This window comes from Sabethes cyaneus, chromosome 3, assembly GCF_943734655.1.
Source record: "Sabethes cyaneus chromosome 3, idSabCyanKW18_F2, whole genome shotgun sequence".
Classification (NCBI taxonomy): Eukaryota; Metazoa; Arthropoda; class Insecta; order Diptera; family Culicidae; genus Sabethes; species Sabethes cyaneus.
Window position 1 is genome coordinate 238,404,466 of NC_071355.1, and position 20,458 is coordinate 238,424,923.

General features: G+C 37.4%; 1 protein-coding gene across 2 annotated transcripts in view; it reads right to left on the reverse strand.

The window, feature by feature from the left end:
- LOC128744050 (uncharacterized) overlaps positions 1 to 20,458 on the reverse strand; it is an 82,169-nt gene that overhangs the window by 18,649 nt on the left and 43,062 nt on the right. For both annotated transcript variants that reach the window (XM_053840803.1, XM_053840802.1), the window contains exon 2: positions 10,865 to 11,617. In XM_053840803.1, the coding sequence (XP_053696778.1) occupies positions 10,865 to 11,579 (715 nt within the window). In that variant the 5' untranslated portion in view covers positions 11,580 to 11,617. The remainder of the gene's footprint in view (positions 1 to 10,864; positions 11,618 to 20,458) is intronic.

A 20,458-nucleotide genomic window follows, 5' to 3' on the forward strand; every position in this document is an offset into this window, starting at 1 on the left:
GGTCAATGAATAATCAATTTAACTTTTTTATTTAAAGCCAAAAATATACAAAGCCCAAGAAAAAGTTGTACAAAATGTTATTTAAGGAGTTTTTGTCGAAGAAAGAGAACTTCTACCTCTTAAGGGAAAGAAGTTATAGTCCTACAAACTAATGTATCCCCTTAATACCAGTTTTTCTAATTTTTTCTGGTTATTTAGACTTCTACACAGTTTTGATGTTTCGCAAAACTTAACAAACTATGAAAATACACCTTTTTGCTGAAAGAAGTGCAGCTCTATCTTTCTTGGTTTTCGAGCTATTCCAGCTGTTGTCCAATTTTCAATCAGTTTTCAGGGGTGCTATTTTAAAAGGGCGCAGATATGCGCAGCCAATCTCAGCCACTTTACGTACTGCAACGTAGTGTGTTTCATTTCATATCTATGTCACGGTGGATCACGGTGGAACTTTTGAGAAAACTGCAAATGAAACTCCCAATTTTGTATGGTTTCTTTGTTCTGAATCAAAATATGCAAGAAAAAATGTTGCTAAAAATAATCAACAATCACATGGCAAGGCTTTCGATGCTTATTTGCGTCACTCACATCCGAGCATTTTTGTTTTTGACATACTTTTGGCATTTGCGCCTAGCGTATTTCGATTTCAAAGCAAAAAATGGTGCGAAATTGGTAATTTCATTTACAGTTTTCTTAAATGTTCCACCATGATCCACCGTGACATACATATGAAATGAAACACACTACATTGCAGTACGTAAAGTGACTGAGATTGGATGCGCATACATGCGCCGTTTTAAAATAAAGCCCCTTAAAAATTGATTGAAAATTAGACAAAAGCTGGAATAGCCCGAAAACCAAGAAAGGTAGAGCTGCATTCCCTTCAGCAAAAAGATGTATTTTTATAGCATGTTGAGCTTCGTAGAATATCAAAACTGCGTAGAAGTCGAAATAACCAGAAAAAATTAGAAAAACTGGTATTAAGGGGATACATTAGTTTGTAGCACTATAACTTCTTTTTCTTAAGAGATAGAAGTTCTCTTGGTCAAAAACTCCTTAAATAACATTTTGTGCAACTTTTTCTTGTGTTTTGTTTATTTTTGGCTTTAGATAAAAAAGTTAAATGTATAATTTATTGACCCACCATGACCCATGCAATTTTTTTTGGTAAAACAAAAAAGGTCCTTAAAAAATCAAGAAACTTTTGTGAAGACACAAATGCAGAAAACTTAGTAATTTCTACGCAAAAGCTGATGTCCGCATATTTTTGAAGCCGTCCCACTGTGCAGCGTTAGAAAAGCAAAAAGTCATCCTTTCAGTTGGCCTCAAGGTTGAATCTCGACTGAAAGAGTCTGAAGGAATTATTGTAGCATTTGTAGCACTAGTCCTACAATTGTCCTGTACTCTTTCAGCTGGCTGCGTAGTCTATCGTATAAAAACAGAAGGTCAAAATTCCAAATCGGAATGTAGCACCTAGGCTTTACTGTGCTTTGTAGTAAGCAGTAAAACACGCAACTTTATTTTCCTTCTTTGTCCTGAAGCAGCAGCAGCAGCCACAAACTGGAAACATTGTAGCTTGAAAGTTTTTGTTAATTTTCACCATTTAGCGATTGGAAAACAATGTTTTCAAGAAAGCCATACAAATGCTGCATGTTTCATGATCAAAATCCGTTTTAAATTGGAAGAGCTATTAGCGTTCAAAATCTTTCATTCTTTCGTGACACTGAATTGACTCCAAATTTTGATTTGACACCCTGCCGTAAAACGTAGTTCTACGTCAAAAAAATTCAATAATTCTACCATGTTATCATGTTGCGAGTAATCCTAAAATCCAAATAGCTACTTCGAATTTATAACTTTGATATAGTGATCGGAATTAAAAGTAAGAAAAAAAGTTATGTTTATAGTTCCGATCAATCACTTTAATGCAATAAATTTCGCAAATTCAGCATATTTTCAGCCAAATTTGATATAGAACGATTATTTATGCTTGTTTCTACTTGTTATCGTAGAATACCGAACCAAAGAAGATAATATGTTTCCACGCTGCTATGATCTTAGCAAATTTGATCGCGCGCTTAGAACTTCGGCTAAGAAAATACATTTTGATGGCGTTTTTTGCTACTGCCTGTCGAATTTAATTTATTTAATTTGAAGTGGATGGTGCCCTAAAGCCAGTTTTTTTTTGTTAGATTATAGTCACTTTAACTGCTTATGTCATTCGTGACTTCTGCGGGGTTGGGATTTGAACCCATGAGCATGGAACATGAGGCATGAGGCATGAGAGGCGTGAATGCTAACCACTTCGCCGGGACTGACCCCCCTAAAGACAGTCATTTTTTAACAACTGACACTAAAACACATAGCACAATAACTGAGCATGCTCATTTATTACAGCTTTTGCTCAATTCTCTAAAAATTGACCATTTAGGTCAAGTGATCGGAATTAGGAGTTGATCGCAATTATGTTCGGTCACGGTATAAAAAGAAAAATGGGGCAAATTGGCAGGGGGAGGCGAACTAATAGGGGGACCATAACTCCGAAATAAAGTGGGGGGCTTCGTAACATGCGGGGGAGGTCATAACTTCGAAATGCCCTGGCAGTTATTCATCAGACTTGGCACACATGCTCCTTGATATAAGAGAATCAACACTGGAAGGTTAACAGAAACGAGGGGGGAGGTTCCCTGGCAGGGGGAAGGTCCCTAATAGGAGGGAGGCCATAACTCCGAAACGCCTTGACCGTTCTTTATCATACTTGGCCCGCATGTTCCTTGACATCAGGGAATTACCCAAGTAGCACACGTTGTCACAATTGAGTCGCAGCGGCTGATATGCGACAAATTTAAATGTAAAACTTCGGTTACAGTAACCTAAAATATAACAGTTGTGTAACCGAAATAGCGCAACTTATGTAACTAAATATGGTTACATTAACAGTTACTCAATAATCAATATGTAACATGTATAGTTACAAAATGGTTACTATTGAAGTTACACATAAACTGTAAATTGACTTTCAATTGGTGGCAAATTAGTTATCTTGAAACTTTTATTGCATAGCGAAAACAATGCAGCAGGTTTATTATTTCAATCTATGGCTGTCAAAGTCAAGCAGTAAATTTAACTGTTGAATAAAGAAGAGTGTATAAATTTCGCATCTTATTTCAACACAAATTTTAATGCAGTTTCAAATTTATGGTGAAATGCATGATTCTAGCTTTGAAAAATTCACGCGCTCTTATTTAATCTAGCTTTTCGTTACTTACTTCTTTGAAAAATTGATTTTTTGTAAAACAAATATGTACAAATATAAAAATTTTAATTTTAATTTTGATTTTTTAATTTTATTCTTAGCAATAATGAATTAGTGAAGCATTCACCTAGAAATCAATAAAAAATAAATTGTTTTCGCTATCACTTAGTAAAATTCATAACCATTTTGCCTTTGGTTTTAACTACTACACCATCGTCCTTGAAGTTTTGTATCGTTTTCGGCATATTGCATGAGATGATATGAAGCAGACATTGCTCATAGATATTGGGAAAATGTGTTTTTAGTGATTGTTGTGAAAAGAAAGTGTTAATTTAATATCAAAGAATAGTTTTAGTTTGAATAATACAGTTTACCAGCAGTGTTAATCATAGAAGGTTACATTTCAGTTACATTCTAGTTGCACGTAACCTTAGCCTTCGACCTGGTTACGCTATCGGTAACGGTAACCAATATTGAATCTGTTGTGGTCACTTATTTCTTATGTCATCATTTCTAAGTTACACTGTAACCTATTTTCATTACCGGTTTCGTTTCGATGTAACTTGATCGTTTTGACGTTTGAGAATAATCAAAATTTGTTTACTTAATACCAATGTCTGTGCGGAGAAGATTCCAAGTACCATCAATTAAGTAAATAAACGCATTTACAAGAGCATATTACAACCCATGTACCAATTGTTTATCTTTACCATTAGTAAAATTCTTGAGATCTAGTTTTTGCTTAATCCTTTGTGTTTACAAGGAACAGTGAACAAGTTGTTGCGAATATGTTACTAGCCGACTTTTTTTGACTTCGTAACTGCTCGTAACTACACCGACTAATTGTTAGAATTTGGGATACGGAACAGCTACCGGAGGAGTGGAAAGATGGGGTTATCTGCCCGATCTACAAAAAGGGCGACAAGTTGGACTGTGAGAACTATCGAGCGATCACCGTTCTCAATGCCGCTTATAAAGTGCTGTCCCAAATCATTTTCCGCCGTCTATCACCAATTGCGAATAGATTTGTGGGAACTTATCAAGCCGGCTTCGTCGAAGGTCGGTCTACAACGGATCAAATATTTACACTGCGGCAAATCCTCCAAAAGGGCCGTGAATACAGAGTTCCCACGCATCATTTATTCGTTGACTTCAAAGCCGCATATGATACCATCGACCGGAAAGAGCTATGGAAAATCATGGACGAGAACAGCTTCCCCAGGAAGCTCATCAAACTGATTAAATCTACGATGGATGGTACGCAGTGCTGTGTTCGGATTTCGGGTGGATTGTCAAGTTCATTCGAATCACACAGAGGGCTTCGTCAAGGTGATGGTCTTTCATGCCTGCAGTTCAACATAGCGCTGCAAGGTGTTATGAACCGAGCGGATATCAACACGCGGGGCACGATATTCAACAAATCTAGTCAATTCGTCTGCTTTGCCGATGACATGGATATTATCGGCAGAACATCTGTGGCGGTGGCTGAACAGTATACCAGACTAAAGCGCGAAGCAGAAAAGATTGGGTTAAAGGTAAATACGTCTAAAACAAAGTACATGCTAGCCAGCGGAACCGAGGCCGAACGACACCGCTTGGGCAGTAGTATATTGATCGACGGCGATGAGTTTGAGGTAGTCGATGAATTTGTCTACCTTGGCTCACTGGTAACGGCGGACAATGATACCAGCCGTGAGATTCGGAGGCGTATTATCAGCGGAAGTCGTGCTTACTATGGGCTCCACAAGCAATTGCGGTCGAGCAGACTAAGTCCCCGTACAAAGTGCACCCTGTACAAGACGCTTATTAGACCGGTTGTTCTCTACGGGCATGAAACATGGACAATGCTCGAGGAGGACCTGCGAGTGCTCGGAGTTTTCGAACGACGAGTGCTAAGAACGATCTTCGGCGGCGTACAGGAGAACGGAGTATGGAGGCGGAGGATGAACCATGAACTCGCACAGCTCTATGGCGAACCTAGTATCCAGAAGGTGGCTAAAGCTGGACGGATGCGATGGGCAGGGCATGTTGCAAGAATGCCGGACAACTGCCCTGCAAAGATGGTGTTCGCCTCAAATCCGGTAGGAACAAGACGACCAGGAGCGCAGCGAGCAAGATGGTTAGACCAGGTGGAGCGAGATCTGGCGGAGAGTACTCGGTGTCCGAGGAATTGGAGAGCGGTAGCCCTCAACCGAGTTACATGGAGAAATTTTGTTCAACAGGCTTTGTCTTAGGACGGCAAGCCACCTAAGTAAGTAAGTAACTGCTCGTAACGGAAAATTAACTGTTTTGCGACCAGCAAGTTGATGACAGTTTGGAAAAAGGTTTCATTTGTGTCACTTGATAACTATTTGGTAACTCGTAACTGAAAGGTGACTGTTTTGCGACGACCAAGTTGTTGACAGTTCGAAATTAAGTTTTCAATTTGGTCATTTGGTAACTACCTGGTAACTTTTTGAGATTTTTGTCACTAGAAAACTAAAAAGTAACTATTTTTAATTTTATGTAACCTAACTCGTTACAAGTATCCTAAATGTAACCGCTGTGCAACCTTTTTGTATTTTTTCATATCTATGATTAGTTACAAGTGCTACGTGGGTAGCACGGTGGTTGCCAAAGGGGGATGGGGGAGTAACAGGGAGAAGACTCCGAAATGTTTGGACGGTTCTTCCGTAAGTGACGGTGGGACAAAAGAGAGAGCTGATGACAGGAGGTTGATGACAGCAAGGGGGAAGTAACGCCCACATAACTGTAACAATTTCTCCGTACAATAGAAAAAAAATAAAATACGAAACACTAAACGGCAATGCTCGCAGCTGTAGATTTGTCAAGTGTAATTATGCGCCGAATCAAAACGACCCATATTAAATATGTTCGACCATTAGTGCTAAGTGTTGCTGGCCGACTCTATTTGAGTCACAGGAGCAATCATTCCAACAGTGTGGAGTTGATCTGAGAACACCATGTTTTTCCCATGGCCAACTTTATGTGGCATGTTCCAGAGTGTAATATTTTGTGCATACTTGCTTCTGGTGGTGAAACTAAAAACATTGTTAACAAACATGTTTTGTCTTGAAGTGAGTTGAAAGGAATGACAGGTTTTTTGTATCCATGGAAGAAATACGGTTGCACCTTTTACTTTTTTTGAAAAGTACAATAACAAAACTATTCATTACCTATTGGTGGGGTGGTCATTGTTAGCGGAAGGTGCAAATAAGATATATAATAGGTCTCTTTCTTTATAGGGTTTTATAGGGATTTTCGTAAAGAAAACTACACATTTGTGGTCGGGTAGACAAAAGAGGGGGATCTGACAAATGGAGAGAAACGTCCAAAAGAGGAACAAGCGCTATATTTTTGCATTATAAGCATTTCGGTTACAATAACTGATGTACAAGTGGCTGTGAGATAAAGCCCCGAGTAAGACCGGGCACTCAGCTAGTGTAAATATAAAAATGAAATGCTGTGCATGTGTATGGTATAGACTCGCTAATCGCTCGACGGATTTTGATGAAACTTGGCATACACATTGCGTATGATGTGAGGAATGTTGTTAGCATGGTTTAAGACGCCTACCCCTCTAGATGGGGGGACTCCCAATCAAATGAAACACAAATTTCTGCATAACTCGGGAACTAATCATGCAGAAGAAACTTAATTTGGCATGTGAATGTTTTTGAAGGTAGAAATTTCTTATATGGTGGATTGAGATCCCTCCTTCCACTAATAGAGGGGGTTCCCATATTAATAAAATAAAAAATCAGAGGGGTTGTGTATAAGACACGACCGCATATTCAACGTAGGACTACGCAAAGTTAATATAAAGGTGCGTTTAGAATGGGCAATTTTGGCTACGTTGGAAATGCGATATGTTGCTAGTTTTTGCTCAATGTTGCTGTCGCCACCTGCACATTTGTGGTACGTCGCCATAGTTACTTGGAAACATCAGCAACTGTTAGGAACAATTGCATGCCACTAGTTGCCAATCTAGACACACCTTACTAAAACACTTATGAGAAAATTGATTGCTAATGGAAATCATAATACTCTTCCTTGATAGTTATGATGGTTCTGAAAAGAACCATTTTGAAAGTTTAAAATTGACTGAAACGATTGGATTGGCTACTTTGTGCTGTAGAGAAAAAGCAGTGTTAGCATTACAAAAGCATTACATTACATTACATATTGCAGAATTTCGCATCGTGTAAATTATAAGCAATCTGGCACATGCTAAACCGTTATTTAAAGCAGCGTGGGGTCGAAATCAGACATCATGACAATGCTGATAATTTAAGTTTTCTGTTTGACACTGTGAATTAAAGTAATGTATGGTATAATCATAAATGACATTCTTTTCCTTACATCTGATTTCCAGTGGCAACATTATCGGGTTGATGTCGCTTGTCCGAATATTTCAACTGGATTGTTTAACGGGTTCAAGTGAAGAAATCACATTGTCTCTGGTTAAGATAGTGGTGAATTAACACTACAGAGTAACAATTATTAAAAAAATTGATTTGGCTAATCAGAAACTTACTAGCCGTTAAAATCAGGTACTTGGTGTCATCTCCTTACCGGTTGGTAAGGAAAAGCTCCTGGCACTAATGTCGATATGGAAATAACTTCATTACTGTCCATCCATGTTTCGCTGAGAGCAAGGATATCTGCCTGTCTGAGAACCGCATCGGTTGAAATATCTGCTAAATGTGCGTGCGTTTAGACTCTGTACATTCAGGCTCAGCAGTACAGCAAAATGGCTTACGTTAGATATAAATTCTAGAAGTTCAGTACCTAAAGTAACCAATTTGTGGTTTTCCAGGCGCCTAAGTTCCGTCCGTAATTCCTGGATTCTCGGTGATGCAGTTCCCTTGGCAAGGAAATTGTATACGTTTGCCCTTAATGCTACTACTTAGCTTAATATTTGCAGATCGCTTTTCAATAGGTGTCCAATCGGGCTGAAGAACGTTATGCTTAGAGAACACAGCGGGCCTCGATTTGACCCGCAAGACCTTTACAATGGAGTCGTTTTCAAATTTGAGCAATGATAATAAAGGACAGGTTGCGAGTATTTCACATATTAATATTTTGAACCTACATTATTTTTTATAATATTCTATCCGGCAAGTTGAAAGCATGGAATGGTATATCCATAAACGAGCCGAAAATGTTTGATGACTGATCCCGTACCCTACATTTTTACATTTTTTCGGCTTCGATAGGACTCACCTGTTACGTCAGGCGATACGCTGGCCTCTACATGCGCCGGAGCGGTCACTTCACGCAACACTTCAACGTTGGAGGAAACAGCTATTTCGTGCGATGCACCATCTAACGATGCATTGCCCACTTCAGAATACATTGAATCACTACGATTTCCTTTTCTTCTCAAATGGTAGAATTTACAGTGCTCTGCCACCGTCAACGCTGGCCTCTTGCTGGTCCAGTTAATAATGCCTGCTCACGGACTCGCTTGCGGTATTTACGCATATATTCTGCTTAAAGCAATTGAGGCATTGTAGAATCAGATGCACAAAATCACTCACTTCTCACTTAAATTGATTGTATGTTATTAATAACAATTTCATATGGTAACTATGGCGACGATTGAACGAATACTGTAGGGAAATTGGAAAAATTATTCAACTTTACGTGGAAATTCCAGAAGTTACATACAAAATACAATCTTCTAATAAAAACTATACAAAAGGCTGATATTTTGTGATTCGAATGGTATGCAAACCATAAAAATATATTTAGAATTGGCTGAGCTATAAGCGTTCAAAATCTATCACTTTGTCGTGTCGCGGTCATTTTTGCTTCTCCAACGTGCCACCCTATTAAAGTAAGACGTAGTCCTACGTCAAAATTTCCTGTAACTCGACTATTAATCAAGCAAATGGAACAAAATTTGGCATATGGGTGTTTCTTCAGACAGGCCATCTCCGAGAATACACACACACAGACATTGGTAAGTTCGTCGAACCTGATCGATTGGTATATGTGACTCGGCCCTCCGGGCCACGGATCGATTTCTTGTTTCGACCAATTCTTAAACCTTTGTTATCATCATATATATAAGAGGCTTATGTCTGTCGCCAAAACGAGGGGCGCGATATGTATTTTCGTGGTAATAATCGCCCACATTAAGCAAGGACTCAAACCAATCACACCAGATTACATTCAAGACGAGCAAAAGTAACGTAGTTGCACCTCATAGAGTTACATAGCGTTAGCGTTACATAGCGTTCCTCCAAGCTCTCAATTAGACGCGCGGGCGTTACAGCTAGTATTATATAACGTAAAAACGTGCGCACTAGAGTTTTGACTAGGAAAACTTGGTTATAGGTTTATGGAACCTTTAAAAGAGTTTCTTGAAATTGAAAGCTTTATCGTTTAAGCTTCGATTAATCCCCCTAAGCTCTTTTTGTAGTTGTTGTTTAACTGTTTTATGTATTACAAAGTTGTGTAATTAGTAAAAATACACAACTTTGCTGAATATAATATATTTCTATATTTGCTTTTTTAGGAACTGTAGAACTTTTAATTTAAAAAATACCCTTTTGACCCCGAATCACCGACTATCGACGATGGATACATTTTAAACATTTTGCATTTGTCCATATATTAAAATTAAATGCACATTAATGTATGGAATCTTATAAAGTGACGCAAATGAAAATAACTCTCAAGCTTGTATTACTTCTAGTTTACTAACTACAGTTTCTTTAAGTTTAAAAAAATAGATTCTATTTTTCTAGAGGGGGCTAGATTGCTCCGAGGAGGGAGGGGGCCTTGAAAAAAAATTAGAAGTGCTAATATTTTGTTCAAAGTTATTAAAAACTTATTCAATTTCTGAATATTTTAAGTGATATAAACCAACGCGCAACTCATCGTTAACCAACAGACGAATTATATTTCGAAGACGTGTCGATTTTTATTTCAAATAGCCAAGTAAGCCCGTATAACAAAGGTTCCTTTTACCACCAGGTGGATTAAATCAGGTTTTCATCGATAGTCATTGGACTAAGCTAGTAAATGGCATCAGCAGTTTTGAAAATTATTATTTTATAGTTTTATTAGAGAATTTTGAAGACGAACTTTAAAAAAACGTTTCAAATAGGTGTACCTTATATTATGGCTCAAATATGTCGGGAAACTCAAAATCGTCATTTCGAACGGTTTCAAGGCCAAAATATTGCAGGTTTTATATTCCATACGCTCAGTTTCAAACAAACAAATTGCAATGTTGTTTACATATCTTATCAAATTTTCTGTTAGATTTTATATATAAATACCATTTTACATTTCGTCACAAAATGTTGAATTTTTCATGCGTTTTGGAGACAAAGTTTTTTCGCCGTTTTTTCAACATTTCTTCCTCCATTCATCACAACTTTGCACTGTTGAAAATACAGATGAAATGACAAAAACTGACAGATTATCTCACACACACATCAGATTGATGTCTTATCTCTCTTGTAGTAATATATTAACAATGCTAATTATTGAAATTCAGCAGTAAACAGGTTTTGGGTTAATGAAAAGGATAAAACTGATCTCATCGACTATGCAAACATAGGTAATACAATAAGTCATGATTCAAACCAAATTTACCTGGATAAAACATCGGCGCTTCCTGCGTTCCCTCGCCGGCACCACTTCCCCCCGCACTGCTGGCACTTTCGAAAATTTTACTCAACCCGGACTTCATCAACTGGTTAATGTACTCCGCACTGGTTTGATTGTACAACTCACTGGCCGTCGGGTTAGGATTCATTTTGAACTTGTTCTTCTTGTAAAACTCCTTCCGGAATGTTCCTCGTCTGCGCGAACTGAACGGTGTCTTGATGCCGTCCGTCGAACCGTGCACCATCTTCATGTGACGCACCAGCTTCTGGTAGTGGCGCGACGCGTACAGACACCGTTTGCACTCGTTGATGATGATCTTCTCGCCGTGCACATCGCGCAGGTGGGTCAAATACTTTCGTGGGTTTTGCGTGAAATAGGTACAACTGCTGCACGAATAGTTCCGCTTGATTTTGCACTGCGGCAGCTGCTGTTCGGCACTGTCCCCCTGTTCACTGCTGCCGGCACCACCACCACCACCACCACCTTTGCCCGCACTTTCCTCGAGAATTAAACCGAACTTGCTGAGGTCCTCTTCACCGGACAGCAGCTTCAAACTGTCGACCAACGATTGGTCCTTGCTCGTGGAAACCGACGACGACGGCGAAGAGCTGGTCTGGTTGAGAAACACTTCATCCCCGCTAACGACACGCCGCACGATCAGTTTGTCGCCTTCACGTTGGACCATGGAAGGCGCATCCATATTTCAGGATTGGCGGACCGGTACTGCTTGCATTCGTCCTGCGGGAGGAAGTAGAAGAGGGAGTATTTTATTGATTAATATAATGGGCACAATTATATCAATTTTTGTTTTAATTTTTATGACAAAACAAACGGATGATGGAGTGAATTTATGATTGTCTGTTTATGAATTGTTTGTCGTTAGCATCGTGATCGAAGTGAACAGCAAATGCTGCTTGTAGCGAATCCTGTCGATATTAATTTTTTGTTATATGTATATTATGGCACTTTTAATTAATATAGATTGTGAGAAAATAGTCATAACTCCGTTCTTTCTTGGATACTTTTAAAATCATGTTTGATGAACGAATAATCACTGTTTATTGCGTTCTAAGAGTCACCACATTATTTGGTTTTGGATCAAAATATGTATTGTCATTCTTAAATTTCAGCCATTCGATAAAGAAAACGAGAAAAATGAGAAAAAATAAGGACAAAATGGACAGAATAGAAGAAAAAAAGTGATAGAAAAGGAGGAAAAGCAAAAAAGAATATACGAGAGCCGGAAAAATGAGAACAGAAAAGGAAGAAAATTGAGAGAAAAAACAGTACGGTTGTGGTCCAGACGCGACCGCGTAGTTGGCGTACAACTGCGTTAGCCTCCAACGTTTCAACTGTGTATTTCAGTCTTCTTCAGGGATTGAATACTGTCTGCTCTTTGTCAAGTATCTGACAAAGAGCAGACAATATTCAATCCCTGAAGAAGACTGAAATACACAGTTGAAACGTTGGGAAGATTTCAAAATCTGTTCTACTATCAATAGACTGACAGCCAATTAAAACGAGAATATTAAATTCTACAGTCGACGGAACAAATTCATAATAATATCATCTTGCTTAATAAAGTTTTTGTATTTTTGGTCGGAGAGCTATTTTGTGATGCCATAAACGAATATTTTTACCAGGGCCAAAATGGGAGCGTTTCAGAATAGAAATCTCCCTTACGCACCACGCTCTTAACAAAATTCTAGGAGAAAATTTAAGTCTTCAAAATAATATGTTATTGTCATTATTAAGAGCCGGTGCTTGATACAGCTTCACCACAATTTAAATATTTTCACATTTAGCGTACGTTTATCCGCAGACAATTATCAAAAAGCAAGCCTGTCGTTCAGATGCCATTGAATTCTAAGCATTCCTGCGGCAAGTTATGAAAATTGATTCACATTAACCAGTCTATAAGTGCATATGTCACTTGTTGTAGCAAGCAAAAAGCCTGAGCCTCTCGGTTGGCCTCGAGGTACAACACAGGTCTAACAAACCAGACATCGCACGTTCGAATTTTTACTGGAAGAGGCTGTAAAAGTCAATAGGATTGTTGCACTAGTCCTGCAATTGTCCTGAACTATTAAACCAGGCTGCGAAGTCTGTTGTATAAGAACAGAAGGTCAAGTTTTTATATTGAAATGTAGCACCTGGGCTTTACTGTGCTTTGTAGCAAGCAAAAAACATGATCGTAAGCGAAGCTTTCCAGGTTTAAATCGAAGTGGAAAATTGCAGTGATCAGCTCAAAAGTTGAGCAGCGAATGAATGACGATAATGGCTCTGCTGCACCACCAGCCACAAGCTTGGTATTTTCAATGTTCGTCCGTACCTGGGAAGCAAGGCTTACACAAGGAAAATGCATGGACAAATTTTAGCTTGAAGTTTTTCGTTAATTTTTACTATTTAGCAATTGGAAAACAATCTTTTTAAGAAAGCCATAAAATTGCTGCATTTTCTATGAATCGAATGGTATGCGAACCATCAAAATCCGTTCTAAATTGGAAGAGCTATTAGCGTTCAAAGTCTTTCATTCTGTCGTGACGCTGGCTCGAATCCAAATTTAGAATTGACAGCAGATAAAAAGGCTAAAATGGTGAAGAAGAACAGAATGTGGCAGAAGGACAAAATAAGAAGAGGAACGGAACGAAAATCGAAAAAATAGAAAACAAGATAAAAAGGGAAAAAAGGCCAAAACCGGGACCGCAAAAAAAGACAAAACAATATCTTATTAAATGCTAAAAAACGAAAAGGAAGAGAGGAGAAACGTAGCTAAAATCGGGATAGGAGTAAAACAGTAAAGAGGAAACAGTGGGCAGAAAACGGTCGAGAAAAGGAGGGAAAATGAGCAATAGAGGTAAGACGGAATAAACGTGACAGAAAAGTATGAAAACGGAATCAAAAGAGAAAAGAAAACTAGTGGTAGAGAAAAAAGAAGACCTGGATGATGAAGAAAACTGGAAAAAGCGATCAAGAAGACGAAAAACGGGAAATTGGGACAGAAAAAAGGAAAAATAATAGGAAAAACGCACCAGAACGTTTTCTTTACGAGAGAAAAAACGGCATATAAAATTATGAAACCGCAGAGCATAAGGAACACAGAGAGCCAGTAGCAGGAAAACAGAATAAAAGTAGCAGAAAAAATGGGATGTCTTAAAGAGGAAAACAGAACAGACGAAGTCGAGAAAGAGTTAGAAAAAGGCGGAAATGAAACTGGAAAAAAGGAAAGGCGAAAACAGAAAACGGGAAAGAATAGAACAAAAAACGAAATTGAAAAAATGTGGCAGAAGAAGGAACAACGGAAAAGAGCGTCATAGAAAACGTGAGAAAAAGCAGAAAATCCAAGAAAGAAAGGAAAGTAAAACTGGTATAATAGATGAAAAATGGGACATGAAAAGAGTAACAAAGAAAAAAAGAAGAAAACGGGAGGGGAAAAAGAGGCAAAAAAGCAGAAAAATAGGGAGAATGGAAGAGAGCCAAAAAGAGAATAGAGAAAGAAAAACGATGAAGGAAACGAAAAAAATGACTAAGAAAGCAAGCACAAAATGGACAGAAATAAAAAAGGATTAGAAGAGATGGAAAAGAAAGTACGAGAGGAGAAACACGAGAACAGAAAAAGAGAAAAATTGTCAGAAAAAATGAAAACGGTAGACAAAAAGGCTAAAACGAAAAAAAAAACAGAACGTTTCAGAGAAAAAGGACAAAATAAGAAGAGTAATGGAATAGACGAAAACGAAAATATAGAAAGGTAGGGTAGACGCACCATTAGTGGTGGTAGTACCAGTAGTGGTGGAAACTTGAATTATTCCATTATTTTTGCAGATATTGGTACAAGTTTGATAAGAATCGAACTACCAGCAACAGCATTATTCAATAAGTATCAAACTTGTACCAAAATCTGCAAAAATAATGGAATAATTCAAGTTTCCACCACTACTAGTACTACCACCACTAATGGTGCGTTTACCCTAGTTGAAAAGAAAAAAAGACGAAAATCAGGACCACAAAAAAGAACAGAACGATAAATGACAAAAAACAAAAAGGAAAACAGGCAGAAAACGGTCGAGAAAAGGAGAAGAAATACACGTGACAGAAATGGATGAAAACGAAACAAAAAACAAGTGATACCAAAAGTGGAGAAAAAATAACAATAGAGAAAAAAGAAAACCTAGGTGATAAGGGGAAACGGGAAGGTCAAGAAAGATGAAACGGAAAACGGCATATCGGGACAGAAAATAAGAAAAAAAAACAGGAAAAAAACGCACCAAAGGTACGTTTAATTTACGGGTACGCAGATGAAATATTAAAACCGCAGAGCAAAAGGGAAAAAAGGGAAACTAAAACAGAATATAAGTAGCAGAAAAAACGGGACATCTGAAAGAGGAAAAATACAATAGACGAAGTCGAAAAATGAGAAAGGGTTAGAAAAAGGCGACTGGAAACTAGAACTGGAAAAAAATAAAATCTAAAACAGAAAAACAAATTAATGAGGCAGTAGAAGGAAAAATGGAAAACAGCACCAAGGAATACGTGAGAAGAAAAGCCCGGGAGAGAAAGGGAAGAAAAATTGGGATAAAAAAGAAAAACAAAGTAAAAAAGACATAATAGGAAGAAAACCGGGCCATAAAAGGAGTAACAAAGTGGAAAAGAAGAAAGCGGAAAGAAGGGAGAAGAGGCAGAAAAGAAAAGATTGGGCAAAAAAATAGGGAGAACGGAAGAGAAAAGAAGAAAAATAAGGATAAAATGGACAGAATAGAAGAAAACACAAGGACAGAAAAGGAGGAAAAGCAAAAAAGAAAATACGGGAACACAAGAAACACGAAAACAGAAAAGGAAGAAAATTGAGAGTTAAAATGAAAACGGCAGACAAAAGGGCTTAAATGAAAAAGAAAAATAGAAAATGACAAAGGACAAAATGAAAAAGGAAACGAAATATAAAAACAAGAAAAATGAAAGAAGGCCCCGTGAAAAAAGGGACCGAGAAAAAAGAAGAAAACTTAGAAATAGAGTATAGACGGCACATAAGAAGAAATAAACGTGACAGAAAAGGTATGAAAACAGAAGAGGAAAAGAGAGAAAAAAAATAAAAAGCAAATGAAACTAAAAGTAAAAAAATGAAGAGAGAGAAAGAGATAAACCGAGGTATTGAGGAAAACGGGAAAGAGAGGTTAAACGGGATGTAAAAGGAAAAAAATGGAACGAAAAACTAGAAAATGGGACAGAAAAAAGAACATGAACAGAAAAAAATGCACTAAAGGAAGAGGTAAAACGGGAGAGAAAATAACGGTGGATAAAAATGGAAAACTGGAGAGCAAAACGAATAAAGGAAGCCGAAAACAGAATAAATGTGACAGAAAAGAAAGAAAAGCGGAGGAATAACAAAACAGCTGAAGACAACAAACGAGAACAAGTTGGAAAAAGACGAAAACTGGAAATAAAAAAAGGAAAAAAGAAAAGCAAACAGAAAGAAAAACGACAGAAGAATGACAGAAGGAAAAAGAAGAAAAGTGAAAAACTTAAAAAAAGGGGTACATAAATGGGAAAAAACGGAACAAAGGATGGAAACGAGAAAAAAAAACATAGCAGAAGAGAGGTAAAGCATGTGAGAGATTAAGACGAAAAATATCAATCTATTTTCAAGTAAAACTTCGTCTCTCGTGTCCATATCTAATTTTAAATCTAATTTATGTCCAATTTTAAGTTCAATTTTCCAGTACAATTTTTAGAACATTTTGAATTTGAATTCCAATTTCAATTTCGAGCTTAATTTCAAATTCAAATTCAAGTACAATTTAAAATAACAATTCAAATTCTGTTCTAAGTCTGATTTCATGTTTAATTCCTAGTAAAACTTCCAAATTACTCCAAATCCAATTTTAACTTTAATTTTAGTTCAATTTACTTCAAAGCTTTAAGTCCAAATTCGAGTCTAATTTAATGTTCTACACTCTTAAATGATTCTACCTGTAAATAGGTCGGATTTAGTTAAGCTAGGTTGAAACTACTCATAATGCCCTTAAAGTGTACAAACTCAAACTTTGGGTAAAAATTTCAACCAGTTTTGGCTACTTGCTACCGATAATTGAATTATTCTCTATGACAAATAACGCTCTTTTAAGTTCCTACTGCCAATTTTTTGGTTGAAAAACTACTCAAAATCTGAGTTTGTACACTTTAAGGGCATTTTGAGCAGTTTCAACCTAGCTTTAAGTAAATCCGACCAATTTACAGATAGAATTATTTAAGAGTGTATGTTACAAGTCCAATTGGACTTCAACAATTCTAGCTCCAATTTTGACTCCAGTTCCACGTCTAATTTCTAGTTGAATTTCAACTTTGATTTTAATTTCACCTGCACCGGATCGTTCAGAGTTTTCGACATAAATGGTCTGTTTTCTTTGTGATATGTAATAGAGTAGATGTATCAGTAATAGTGGAAACTCGAAATATTTCATAATTTTGGCGAATTTTAGAATAATATTGAGAGAATTTCAATTTCAAAAGTTATAAATTCTTGTTGAGCACACCAATAAGGTGCAATTGCTTAAGAGATTCGTAACAAACCATAGCATAGCAACAAGCTTACGCTATTATCTACCTGGTGCCATGCTCACTGCAGGCGTTACCAAGGGCGGGTGACAAAAATCCACTATTATTATTATCCACCCGGAAATACAGCAAGGACAACAGTTTTGGAGAATCAATTTCACCATTGATTAGTTTAGCCACAAATATCGCCTGATGCATTTTGCGTCTATGGTCAGGCGTGTCTAGGTCGACTAAACGGCACCGGTTTGCATACGGTGGCAAGTTATCGGGATGACGCCAAGGGAGATGTCGCAAAGCCATTCGAACAAATCTCCTTTGCACACGTTCGATGCGTAGATTCCAAGTGATCTGCTTGGGAAACCAAACTAAATTACAGTTCTCCAGCAGTGGGCGTACTAGCGCGCAATACACGGATTTCAAACAATGGACATCGTAAAAGTCTCGTCCAGTCTTAGAAATAAACCCAAGCTGTCGAGATGCCTTTGAAACAATCAATTTACGGTGTAAATTAAATGTTAATTTAGCGTCCAGCAATACACCCAGGTCACTAACTCGTTCCACTCTGCGTAATTCAATATGGTCAATAGTGTAATTAAAGCAGATAGGGTTTTTGATGCGGTGGAAACTAATAACTTCACATTTTGGTATGCTCACAATGAGCCAGTTCTGTCTACACCAATCGGTAAATAAATTCAGTAAACCTTGTACTCGACGGCAGTCATCTACATCACTAATCGCAGCGTATAGTTTCAAATCATCGGCGTATACCAAATTGCTGCCGGATTCCAGTAGTAGAAAAATAGAACAGTAGAAAAATCAAAGGCCCCATGCTGCTGCCTTGAGGCACTCCAGATTTATTGGAACACATAGAGGAAATACTGGGTCCGAGTTTCACACGTAGTATTCTACCGCTGAGGTATGAGTTCAGCCATTCAATCATTTGTTGGGAAGCACCGAAACGAGACAGTTTCCGTAAAAGTGGTCCCGTGGTCAATTCTATCAAAAGCCGCTTTCAGATTAGTATAGATGACTCCAGTAAATTAGTACAAACGGATCGACCAGGCATGAATCCGTGTTGAACAGTTGAAATGTAATTCTTTGTGCGGGATAGTATTACACCACTTACAATTATTTCAAACAATTTAGATGCCGCAGAAGGACTAGTGATCCCGCGATAATTCCTAACATCATAACGGTCGCCAGATTTATATACCGGAAACATAAACGATTGCTTCCAAATGTCAGGAAATTTTACTTGTTCGAAAGATTTGTTGAATATTAAGCTTAACGGGTTAGCCAATACTTCAACACAACGACTCAATACCACCGCTGGAATACCATCCGGCCCAGCAGAGAAGAAACGTTTTAACTTTTTGGTAGCAACTATCAACAGATGCTAGGTCTACGGATTTATCCGTAGTTCTACGGATTTAGAAATTTTCTACGGACCTACGGATCAAGTGTTCAAATCTACGGATTTTCATAAACTTTACGGAAAAGATTGAAAGTTTCATTTAGTGACAAAAAAACACATGCAGTGAATAATATCCCGAAATGCATAACTTTTTTCTTTCTGTGAGAAAGAAGCGAACAGCATAGTTAACTTTAACGAGAAGTGTATTAAAAATGGAAGATTTGCTTGAAATTCTTCCTTTCTCTGCTTTCACTTTCTGATCGTAGTGATATTTACATTGATAGTGATACTAATATTTCCCTGGTTGGAATACGGCAAAATGACAAAATATGTTCATTTTTTACCACATTTTGGCAGTCCTTAATATGCTTTTAGAACTTCAAAATAAAGCGAATAAGCTTGTTCTTTATAATCAAGTAGAAGGAATTCTTGTTCTATATATAATAATGTTCTATATGCTCTTTTTACGTGATAAATAAAAACTATTGGACATTTAAGGTGAATTAATCATCATCGATTCCGCAAATCTAATTTAAATGTTTGAAACAAAAATTCTGTTCATGAAAATGTATTCGCTGTGTTCAGATTAGCAAGAAGAATGCAGTGATTACATTTCTATAAACAAAACCCCGCTTTTGGGTCCAAAAACTGCTTCCGAAATTGGGCTCACCGACGAAAAGTTATTGACTGCTAATTTTCCCGATGAAGCGATGAAAAGGTGACTAAAATACATAGAAAAGACAACGAAGAGACGACGAAAGACAGCGGAATGTTGACGAGAATGTGTTTCAAAGTCAATGGTACAGTGGCAAAAATACGATAAAAAGACGACGAAAAAATTGCCAAAACTGCGACAAAAAAACACAACAAAAAATGGGAAAAAGACATTTCAAAACTATCAAACAGGCGAAAAAATACAAAAAATACAACGAGATGGCCAATATATATCGTAAAAAAGACGATGAATAACAACGGATAGACAAGAAAAAGACAACATTTTTGTTGTCTTGGTAACTAAAAGGACGAAAGACGACAAAAAGATGACAATAAAATCGAAAAAAGGCTGCAAAATATCAAAAAACCAAGATACGGTGGAAAGTTTGCAAAAGAACCACGGGAAGACAACAAAAATACAACAGAGAAATGACAATGAGATAACAAATACGGATAAAAGGTAGCAAAGAGATGACAAAAAGATGACGAAAAGGTTCCGAAAAAGTGACGATAATATGACGAACAGACAATGAAAAGGTGATAAAAAGACGATGAAAGAACGATGAAACGACGGAAAATACATGACAAACAGACAGTGAAATACCAGCGAAAAGATTTGACGGAGAAGTGAAGACAAGTGGGCGAAAAGACGACAAAATACGATTAAAAGATGCCAAAAATGGTGTAAAAACGAAATACAAAACGATGAAAAGACTATAAATAGATGTAGCCTTTGACTGAAGGTTTCGAAGAGACAATTAACAGTCATTGAAACCGTAACAAGTTCTACCAAAAATTACACTACTGACGACGCCGTCAAACCGAAAACGCCACAAAAAGCAATAAAAAAGGACAGAAAAATTGTTGAAAAGAGACAAAAAGACGATGACAGAATACCAGAT